This window comes from Macadamia integrifolia, chromosome 10, assembly GCF_013358625.1.
Source record: "Macadamia integrifolia cultivar HAES 741 chromosome 10, SCU_Mint_v3, whole genome shotgun sequence".
Classification (NCBI taxonomy): Eukaryota; Viridiplantae; Streptophyta; class Magnoliopsida; order Proteales; family Proteaceae; genus Macadamia; species Macadamia integrifolia.
The window spans coordinates 16,745,832-16,756,977 of record NC_056566.1 but is presented as its reverse complement, the minus strand read 5'-3'; the positions used below and the strand labels follow the sequence as shown (position 1 = coordinate 16,756,977).

Below are 11,146 nucleotides of genomic sequence, written 5' to 3'. Positions count from 1 at the left end.
GAAATAAATACTCTAGACAATATTGGGAGATGAGTTCTCTTGTCTGCTGATGTGGCTTTCATCTAATCCTTTTCCAAAATCCTACCAAATTGGTGGGACTTTGTAGGGTGGGAAGTCATTGCAATTAATGACTCTTTTTTTTTTTCATTTTTTTGTTCTTTCTCTCCCACATCTATGTGCTAATCAAACAAGATTGGGGTGAAAAAGTCCAATTTTTTTCCAACTTTACTTTCCCTGCATTCAACCCCACCAACATGTGAGACCCAATAGTCATATATTCTCACCCCAAACTCTCCTCTAAACAAACGGGGCAAAAGATTTTCACGGCATTGTATTCCCACCAATTGAGCTGATTCCAATTAATTCTAATCGCTTATGATCGATCTCAATTGATTCATATTGAAATCAACATTGATTGATTTGATTATCGATTCCATTTTTTAAACCTTGCCACCTCATGGATTTAGTTCTCGATAACAGTAGTTCGGTATTAGTATTGGTATTGATTTCGGAGAGGATCAATGCATATCGATCATTTTTGCCCTTTACTTTTTAGAAAAAATATGATTTTTTTACTATTGTACCCTTGAAATTATACGGGCAGCCAATATGAATAAGTAAGGGATCAAGATCGATCTCAACTGATACCAATACAATACGGCCGATACGATTTCGATCGTTCAAACCCTATGCCACCTGCTCCATTGGCAATATTTAGTTCATGAAATAATTAATGCAACAAAATATTTCTTAAGAAAATACCAATTTTTTTTTCTGGTAAAATTAAGAAAATACAATTTTAAAAAGGAAAAAAAAGATAAGCTCCAGCCTACATGTCCCTGTAAAAGCCAGCTGACGAAAGTAGCTAGATATTTAAGCTAAATTTTCTTCAATGTTAGAGAGAGAAAGAAGAGAGAGAGAGAGAGAGAGAGCGTGCACGTTTGTTGCAAACTGTACAACTTATAAGCCAAATCCCCTTAAACAGGCTACCCAGCATACAGAGAGGGGTGAGAGAAGGAATCGCTTCGCCCCTCATTCATTCTCATAACTAATAAAAATGAAAAAAAAAATTAAATAATAAATAATAGTAAATTAAAAAAAAAAGAGTCTAGAAATCTTCCACCAGCTCTGCCATTCTTCTAGCATTCTTTCTTTCTTCTTCTTTTCTTCTCCGACGACTCTCTCTCTCTCTCTCTTTCTCTTCTTATCTCTGTATCCGGAAACTATTCCCTTTATCCTTATCAACATTCTCGAAATAATCTGACGTTTTCTTCTCCCCTCGTCTCCAGATTCTACCTTATAAGCTTCAAATCTCTTCTTCATTGCCCGTGGAATTCGCAGCATTTTGATGTAAATTTCATTACTTTTTGTATTTTGTTTTAAAATTTATTTCAAGAAAATCCCTTTTTGGATTGGGGTTTCAATCGCCATATGATATCTGAAGCAATGTCGTTTGATGGTTCCGGGTATTAGGGTTCCGATCGGCGGCTGTTTAGTGGAGATTTTAGGGTTTTTTCTTTCCTCCGGTGGATGTATATTGTTGGTGATAGGTACTTAGATCAGGGTTTGCTTGATCGAGGAAGAGGTTTTGGGGATAGGTTTCGGTGGTGGATGAAAACAGATAGGGAGGATTGATTGATATTTCCCATCAATTTGTTAACTGTTAATTGTTGCAAGGCAATTTGCGGTCGGTCATTGAATAAAAGAAGGCTCTCTCTCTCTCTCTCTCTCTCTCTCTCTCTCTCTCTCTCTCTATTTTCCCCGATTGATTGTTTTGTGCTATTGAAAATTCTGATTTGTATTGGGATTTAACGATATGGAGGATTTGGTGAAGAAGGAAGCAAATAGCTGACATACATCTTTTGGAATGGTAAATTTGGTTCGAATCTGACGAAGCTGCAGCCTAAGCTAAGTCATTGTTATCCTTAAGAGATTTGGAAGTGAGGTCTGTATAGCTGGATTTTATCATGGAGCATGTCATTGGTGGGAAGTATAAGCTCGGGCGTAAGATCGGGAGTGGATCTTTCGGCGAGCTTTACCTAGGTATGGGGTGCATTGTTTTTTCAATAGTGTTCTTGTATTCCTTTCATTAATTGTATTTTCTGCATTGTGTTTTCCACCGATGATATTCCATTTTATTTTATTTTTTTCCTGATTGTTATTTTGATGGATTTTTATTTTGGTGGTTTGATTTGATTTAGGGGTTAACATACAAAGTGGGGAGGAAGTGGCCATCAAGCTGGTGAGTCAGTACTCTTTTTTTTTTCTGGTGAAATTTTCTTATTGGCTGGAATTCAATGATTATTTATTAGATATATTAAATTTCTTTGTGTATTATTGTCATTCTAGATTAAACAGATTGGGCTTATTCCTTGGCTTTGATTATTGCTGACTTGTGTCATTAATTATTTAATTGTAAACTGAAGGGAGCTTGGAAATTGCCTTCCTGATCTGTTCCTCTGGTTCTAAAAATTTTGCGTTTATTACTGTTATTCAGTTTTGTGGTCTCATCATATCGCATAATACTCTGGATTCAATATCCATGTGATGTTACTTGCATTCTGGGCACCCTAAGCAAGTCAAGTACTGATATTTACATGTTTGTTTTGGTTGGTTCCTTCCTTTCCCTTGCCTTTTCTTATCATTCCTTCTTTTGTTGGTTTTCTGCATTTGATATACCCAGAAATACATTTAGCTCTTCCCCCACCCTTATAATTCCATGTTTTTAGATGTGCAAAATCAATTTTGCTATCATTATGTTTTTATTTCAAGTCCCGTACCAATTTTTTTTTTCTTGCCATTGCAATTCTCAGGAGCCTGTGAAGACCAAGCATCCTCAGCTTCACTATGAATCCAAATTGTATATGCTTCTTCAAGGGGGAAGTAAGTTACCTTTTCCTTTTCCTTCAACAATGACAGGTCACAGGTCTACCTATTCAACAGTAAGGCAGGAAGTATGTTGACTTGTAACAACTAGCTATGACTCAGTCTACTTGATAAGCTGATAAAAAAGGACACAATTTATTAATCTGATGCATCATAGCATGTTTTTCCTCAGATTTATTTATTTATTTTTGTGTTGCAGCTGGAATTCCCCACCTGAAGTGGTTTGGAGTTGAGGGCGAGTACAATGTCATGGTTATTGACCTTCTTGGGCCAAGCCTAGAAGACTTGTTCAACTATTGTAATCGGAAATTCACATTGAAAACTGTGCTGATGCTTGCTGATCAGTTAGTAAGTTTTTTTATCTGGAACTTGATTTGGAGAAATTTGATAAGTGCAAAAGCTGTTATCATGCCATGATTATTTTTAAAATAAGTTGTCTGCTGTTGGAGCTGCCATTGGTAATGTTTCCTCTCACCATTTCTTTGTGCAGATTAACAGGGTTGAGTATATGCACTCAAGGGGTTTCCTTCACCGGGATATAAAGCCTGACAACTTTTTAATGGGTTTAGGGCGCAGAGCAAATCAGGTATTGCCTACGGTTACTATGTTTACATAGTAGATCAGATCTTGAGATAAAATTCTGGCAGTCTCTCTTTGTTATCATTAGTATGATGGAAAACAAGAAACTTGAACTTGTGGGTTTGTGTTTGTGCGCATGCACAATGCTATAGCATGCTTGTGTATGTTACTATCTTAGTTGTAGGCTGCTCATGAATAGGAAAAGAGCCGTAATAACTAGTAAATAGAGTTTTCCTTTATGTTTAGAGATTAATAAGTGTTTTGCCGAGTCACCTCCTACGACTTTCTGAATTTGTTTATATATTAACCCCACCATATTTTGAATTTCCTTAAAGGTCATTTCCTTTCAATTTTAATCCTGTTTTATCCCAGATTATGTTTGCCTTACCCAAAGGGCCCTGAACTGTCAGGAACCAGAATCGCCTCTATTTACTTTATTTGAGATTTTGTCACTTCTAGTTGGTACCTAGCGACCTAATTAGGGTTTTGGAACCCTAGGTTGTACCCAAACAGATTCACCTCTCTTCTTCTGTAAACTCTGGACATTTTGTTTATGCACTTTTTTTTTTGCTCTCCTCTTTGTAATATTTTTATATTGATTAAAAAAATTGAGAGAATGGAAGTATAGTGAGGGCTTTTTTATACACAATGTATGCAGTGTTCTCTATAATCTTTCGTTTTTTTTTGTGGGATGAATTTTCTCAATGCATGCTTATCTTCAATCTTTATCTTCCTCATATGCTCTTCAACACAGGTATATATTATCGATTATGGACTTGCCAAAAAGTATAGGGATCTTCAAACTCACAAGCACATACCATACAGGTATATTTTAGCTGTATTCAGATTTCAGAATCTAAGATCTCTGGTTTACGCTTTTCCTGTTGCTGTCCCTGTTGTGTTTCTTATTTGCTCTGGGGTTTTTTTTGTGTGGAATCTATTTTATCTGCAGATTTGAATATAATTGTTTCATGCTTATCCTGCTGCCGCCTTGTTTCTTTGCCTTTGACTCCAGTTTGTATAAAGTTAATGTTATCTAAATAGCCTTTCATCTGTGTCTAATGTTAACATTTAGTTATAAACCATAATAAATTTTGAGGTGCTGTACTCATATACAAGCACAATGACGCCTCCTTTGATGCTTTCCCCCTTAATAGCTAGTATTCTTAATGGAGAGAGCTTTCCAATGAGTTTTGGAAGTTGACGGCTTTTAAAAACTGTAAGGTGGAAGAAGCAAGTATGCTAGTAGGGGACAGAATATAGTCATACTAGCACTCATTCTTCTTCTAATAAATGGAATTAAAGTGTAACAGGTAGAAATCTTTCAGCATCACCCAGTTTATCTAATCACAACTAATATTAAAAGTGATCCCTACGATAAGATGAGAATTGGACCATGAGTAAATCAGATTCCAACAGAACCTGAAATTACCAAATTGTATGTATGCTCCAAAACAAGAAACAAATTGAAATATAACAAATCAAAATGATAAATTAAGAAATAGGCCATATTGCCATAAGTAGACCAGGCTATGAATGAAACATGAAATTACCAAGTTGTCTGTGATCCAAAAACAAGAAAAATCAAGTAAGAACCAAATATGGAGTCACTTCAAAATTCAGCAGCCCCATATACATTAGCGTCCTCAGTAACCTTAAATCAGTTAATTTGATCTGGTGTTCATCGCATATGGCTCAACATAAAATGTTAGTGCTAGCTTGCTCATCATGCTTTGCATCAGTCTGCTAATTAAAAAGATAAATAAATAAATCAGTTAGCCTATGGGGTTAAAATGTGGAGGGTTTGAAATTGAAGCTGAACATGCTCTGCTTGGAGTTGGAAGGCGCAATGTGGCATCCTGATTTCAATGCAAGTTTAAACACTGTCTTGAATGATCTTCACTGGCTCTGTCTTGCGTCTTCATTGTTCAATCCTGAGGGCTTCAGCACCTCCTTATGGATATCATTACCTCCTTATGGATATCATTGATCTGCTCAATGCTGTATTGGTAATGCTTCTTGACATGACATGGAACCACAGACTTTTATCTGTTTTTGTATCCATCTAACTCCTCGCTTGTTCATTCATCTGCTACGTTGGCAAGCAGTAAAGGGTCAGGAGCTTAGAACAGTAATTTTTGTTTCAAAATGGAGAACAATGTTTAATGAATATCAATTTTTGGAGTGGTGATGCCCAACTTAGTCTCCAACTTAAAGATGGGAATACATAAATCATCAATGTCCCAATTTTGATGTTTGGGGCTTTCATGTAACTTATCAAATACTGTAACTCTGATGCCTAAGATATGGATGTCAATTTAGCTGGTTACATTTTTTCTTAATTTCGTTTTTTCTTTCTTTCACTAACTTCATCTTGTAAATATCTTTGAGACTTATCAAGTTCCCTTGCAGGGAAAACAAGAATCTCACTGGAACCGCTCGCTATGCAAGTGTCAACACTCATCTTGGAGTTGGTGAGTAAAGTGGCATGCCAGTTTTTCTGTAAAATTGCCACTGTTTGTATAGTAGATGTGTGAAATTAGGACATTATGAAAGAGAAAAAGTGAACACCAGAATACTGCCATCTTATCAACCTTAATTACATTTTCCCATAAATTCCCTGTTGGTGTCTGTCAAACTTGAACATGTAGGAAATTAAGAGCTCATACTTCTGAATATACCCTGGATTTGGTTTGTCTGGGGCCTCAGAAATTCTGTTTTTGGTTTTTAAATTCCATCCAAAACCCCAGTATATGGCACATGGTGAACTTAAAACTGATAATCTTTCCTGCCGCTAAATGGGCTTATGGATTAGTTGTCTTTTTCAGTTACAATAACAAATATAGATTTGCTCCAGATTATAATGAAGTTAATTTACTTGCAGAACAAAGCAGGAGAGATGATCTGGAATCCCTTGGTTATGTGCTTATGTATTTTCTAAGGGGAAGGTCGAATATATATCCCTACCACCCATTCTTTTCCTGCTTTCATACTGGAATTTTCTGTCTGTGCCTTAATTGTAATTTCAGACATTCTTATTCTGTTTGTGTGATTATTGTTCAACAGCCTTCCCTGGCAGGGCTTGAAAGCCGGGACTAAAAAGCAGAAGTACGATAAGATCAGTGAGAAGAAGATGCTAACGCCTATGGAGGTATTCTCCTTTTCTACTGTCAGTAGCTTATGATAAAGTGCATTTTGCTGATTCCCTGACTGCCAGGCTCGTCCTGCATTATCGAATAAGTTCTCTAAGAAATCAAAATTTCAGGCTAATTGAGTTTGTTTGAAATGCTGATATTATGCAACAGGTGCTTTGTAAATCATATCCTTCGGAGTTTATATCATATTTCCACTATTGCCGATCCTTGCGGTTTGATGACAAACCAGATTATTCATACCTGAAGAGACTTTTCCGTGACCTGTTTATCCGAGAAGGTAAAAACCAAAGTTATCTTCTTAAGGAAAAATGATTGCAAGCAGCCCTTTAAAAATTTTCTTTTCTGGCTGTTAGTATTTTGTACTGTTAAATCCATGACACATTTAGAAAGGTAGGGGGTGCTTTTGTTTCTAAATTTATTTTGACCACTATACTTGGGTAGTTTTTGACAATTTCATTGGTGCAGGCTATCAGTTTGACTATGTGTTCGACTGGACTGTGCTGAAGTATCCTCAGATTGGTGCCAATACTAGATTACGTGTGGGTGTTTTTAGAACTTCTATCTTTTTCCTATATCAATGTTTCTAAAATACTTCTGTGTACTACTGTGCTTTCAGCAGCCCAGTGGGAAAACAGGACCTACTGCTGGACCATCTGCAGAAAGACCAGAGAGGACTTCAGGTACATCATCTTTCTACACTTTCGAGTTTGGAGTTTTGAGTACTAGTCGTTGGAACACATTGAATTCTTATTAAGTTAGGGTTCATACAATCTAACATTGACCTACTAAATTGAGTTCTGTACTAGTCATTTGCACCTGCTAGATCTTTGCATTTGTTTGTTTATACTGTCATTATGTTGTGTTTTTTGTGTAACATGGTCACAATTCAGCACACTGCAAAAATTCAGTACCAGAATAGCTTAATTGTTGTTTTGGGAATTCGGGTTAGAACTTGATTTTGACGATCCAAATTTGGTACATATTTTTGTCTGTGATATTTGCCCGAATAATAATAATAATAATATGAAGTGAAACAATTGAATACACAGATATAGATTCAAATCTGATTAACGAGTGGGGGAAGATTTCTCTTCACCATAAACTATAAAAAGCCGTCGGCCAATGCGGATTTTTTTTTTTAGGGGGGGGCGGTGGGGAGAGGGAGAGAAGAAAATTGTGGGATACACGATAAGAGCAGAGGGGGACACAATGTAACAGAAGTACAATAGGTGTTTTTGCAACCAAACTCAGAGTGATTACCTTGGAAGAAGTGATTTTGCAACCAAACTCTTAAAGAGCGGTTAATTAGAAGTGATGGTTTTGCAATCAACCTCTTAGCAGATACCTCCATCTTAAAGGAGGGGAATTTACAATGATATGCTCTCTTGTGAGAGGATTGACTTTTGCATTAATAGGTGTCTTTTGTTTTGGGGCGGTGGGGGATTGGAGAACATCTCTCTAATCATCAAGGGCTTTTAGTTCGTTTTTTTTTCCTTCCAAAAAACCAAAGGATGTGTTGAGATTGGTCTAATCTCTTACAGATTTCATGTACAACTAAACTTATAAATTTAAGTGAGTTAAATTAGAGAAGATATCAAGGCATTCTCAAGTGGCTATTTCAATTGATATATCGTAGAAGTGGTTATTAATTATTAAGGATTTTTTGCTTAGATTTTCAAAACTCTCTCTACATATTGAGTTTTCAGTCATTTTTCTAAGCGTCATATTTCCACAGTGGAAATGGGCTTGGTCTGTATACAAGATCCTTATGTTGACAATACGTCCCCTAAATTCGAGTTCCAATCAAGCTGCCGTGTTGGAGATGTTAAGGCTGTTGAGAAGAAGCGTCTCTTCACTGCACCATGTAAAGAACATTACAATGTTTTCTTTATTATTGTCTGAATGGGATAATTATTTTTGGGAGCAGGGGAAGGGGAGAACATAAAACCCTTTTTGGCTATACTTCTCAATTGTTGATTCTCCAAAAATGCATGAATTCTCTTAGGCTCTTGATGACTGATATGTTGTATTTGTTTCATCTAGTGGGACAAGAGATTCGAGATAGATTCTCAGGCGCAGTTGAAGCGTTTGCTAGAAGAAACACTTCAGTTTCAGGTCTACATGGTGATCACTCCAAGCACAAGAATTCTGAGGATGTACCATCCTCCAAGGATGTTGTAAGTTTTCTTCGCCAATATGGTGTTGCAATCATGGTTTTCCTGGAAATTTGTTCAGACTTCGTTTGGTCCCTATTTCACAACTGTGGCATTTGCTACCCAATTTAATAGTGCGGGTCTTGGCAACTGATTATTGAGTGGGTTCCGCAGCCCATGGATTAGCCATGTCTTAATTGGGGATCCGTCTCAACAATACAAACCATTAAGTATTGAGCTCTGGCCCCTGTATTTTTAATGACTGAAGTCATTGAACTGAAACTTGAACTGAAACTGCCTAAGTTGAATTTTTCCATAGCATAAAATTTTCACAAGGGAAAATGCACTTTGGCCAAAACTTCCAAGATAGATGACCATAATATGGACATGCCTACAAAATTTAAGCACCGATTATATTCTAATTGGGGGTAGGGTTTTAGGAATCGGTCTCAGCAGATACCGATTCGATCCGGGTGATTTTCCAATATTGATCCCTAGAACTTTGGTTGGGAGTCTGCATGCTTTTGTTTATGTAATTGATTTTTTATGAAAATCAAAATCTGAAAATGTTGGCAATTCAAATGATTTTGATTTTTGTACAATTTCTATATCCCAATGCAAGGCTCGTGTCTTACACCAGTAACACTTGTGTTTTAGTGCAACTCAGGGTGTTAATATTGGTTCTTGTTGATTTTGTCAGCAACTTGATTCAGAAAGAGGCCGCATTTCCTCCTCTCGGAATGGCAGCAGTTCTAAAAGGGCTGTTATCTCAAGCAGCCGACCGAGCTCATCTGGTGAGCCCAGTGAGAGTCGATCAAGCCGGCAGGTCTCAGGCAGTGGGCGCCTTTCCACGACCCAAAGGTTCCAGCCTGGATTTGAGTCCAAGTCATCATCCCTTGCACGTGTTGCGGCCGCAAGAGCTGGCCGTGAGGATACCTTTAGGAGCTTTGAGCTCCTCTCAATTGGGGCGGAGAAGAGGAAGTAAAGGAGATCCGTATGGTAAGAATAGATCTCACTGTCAAGGGGAAACGCCCGTGCTGTTCTTCAAGTTCTGAGCATTTTATCTTCTTTCCTTGTATATCTGAAAAAGAACAGTTCATGGGGTTTTCTTCACAGCTGAAGCTCAAAGAAGTTTCTCTTTTAAGAACAATTTTCAGTTACCTGTGTTCAGAGGCGTACGCCATAATGTTGTGTCGTAGACTTGTCCAAGAAAGAGAAAATTCCATAATGTTGTGTTGTTGACTCATCCAAGAAAGAGAAAATACTCGAAGTTCTTGCTGTAGGGAATTGTTAATATATCTGAGACTTGGGAGTTTGTGATAGATACAATTGTCAATTCATGCTTATTATATACCAAACATATCACCAGTTCATTCTCTGGATTTTAAGGTGTTTGATGTTTTTTTTTTTTTTTTTTTTTTTGGAGGGTGGTTGGGGTGTGGGTTGGGGGTGGTTTGGGAGTTTGAACCCGCTCAAGATCGATGATTCAAGACACAGTATCAGGATTGGATTGGTACCTATTGACTTGGATAGCCAGATCGGAATCAGTCCCAAGAAACCCTAGAATCGGCCAATCCAATCGAATCTAATTCTGATTTTTGGAAACTTTGTGATCAAGAATCACGATACAAAGATTAGGAAATAAAAGGGTGGGGGGAGATTCAGATTGGAATCAGCCGTGATCAATCTCCTAATTGTCACAAATATGAGGAAACTAATGTTATAGAAGGTCCAGAGTGTCACAAAAATTGAGGAAAATAATGTAATAGAAGGTCCAGAGTGTTACAAAAATTCACTAACCGGATGAGAATCAGATCAAGAGATGGGTGGGTCTTCTCTATATAATCTTTCCGGACAATTTCCTTCCCTATAAATACCTAAAAATGTGGATATTTGTGTTTTGTATGCATTTTTGGGATGTTCTATTCTAGATCTAGAATGCATTTTGAAACCTGATTCTCTCTTATTTTCTCACTTTTGAATGTAGTCTAGACCCAGAACAATAAAAACCATCTTTCCATTGTCAATTGTTTAGATCCCTCTGGCTTGCGGTGCCAACATTTATCCTGTAATATCAGAACTCAAAGCAGCACAGTGAAATTTGGAATCAAATAGAACTACAAATGCCCAGCCACTGCGAAAAGTACCATGTCATGACAACCATCACAGATTAGAATAGGATGATCCTCAGAAGACAAGGTTTGATATTCAGTAGTAAGGGGCAAAGCCAACAAGCTTTCAGAATCATCAGCCGAAGGAGGAGCAATAAATAGAGAAGTCTGAAAATCATTTATAAATAAATTTAGGGAAAAAACTAGGGTGCCCATCTAGTGTCACTCTCTCCCTCTCCTTTTTGAAATGACCCACATGCCC

At 37.2% G+C, this 11,146-nt stretch overlaps 1 protein-coding gene across 4 annotated transcripts; it reads left to right on the top strand.

Annotated features, from left to right (window-relative positions):
* Positions 1-1,036: 1,036 nt before the first annotated feature.
* LOC122090692 (casein kinase 1-like protein 10) lies at positions 1,037-10,155 on the top strand. 4 transcript variants are annotated; one of them, XM_042660362.1, is made up of 15 exons: positions 1,037-2,043; positions 2,202-2,242; positions 2,814-2,883; positions 3,086-3,234; positions 3,377-3,472; positions 4,220-4,290; positions 5,878-5,939; positions 6,350-6,413; positions 6,532-6,616; positions 6,771-6,897; positions 7,086-7,159; positions 7,240-7,300; positions 8,356-8,484; positions 8,664-8,797; positions 9,474-10,155. In XM_042660362.1, the coding sequence occupies exons 1-15, from the start codon at positions 1,968-1,970 to the stop codon at positions 9,756-9,758; spliced, it is 1,524 nt and encodes a 507-aa protein (XP_042516296.1). In that variant the 5' UTR covers positions 1,037-1,967; the 3' UTR covers positions 9,759-10,155. The 4 variants fall into 4 exon arrangements, with proteins under 4 accessions (XP_042516296.1, XP_042516295.1, XP_042516298.1 ...); XM_042660361.1 differs by having other exon boundaries at positions 1,039-2,043; positions 7,237-7,300; XM_042660364.1 differs by lacking the exon at positions 8,356-8,484 and having other exon boundaries at positions 1,044-2,043.
* Positions 10,156-11,146: the final 991 nt, after the last annotated feature.

Excerpts from the sequence above, each read along its gene's own strand:
- LOC122090692 (XM_042660361.1), top strand. The coding sequence starts at position 1,968 with ATGGAGCATGTCATTGGTGGGAAGTATAAGCTCGGGCGTAAGATCGGG. Across the intron at positions 6,898-7,085 it reads TGACCTGTTTATCCGAGAAG|GCTATCAGTTTGACTATGTG; the intron begins GTAAAAACCAAA and ends TCATTGGTGCAG. Across the intron at positions 8,798-9,473 it reads TACCATCCTCCAAGGATGTT|CAACTTGATTCAGAAAGAGG; the intron begins GTAAGTTTTCTT and ends TGATTTTGTCAG.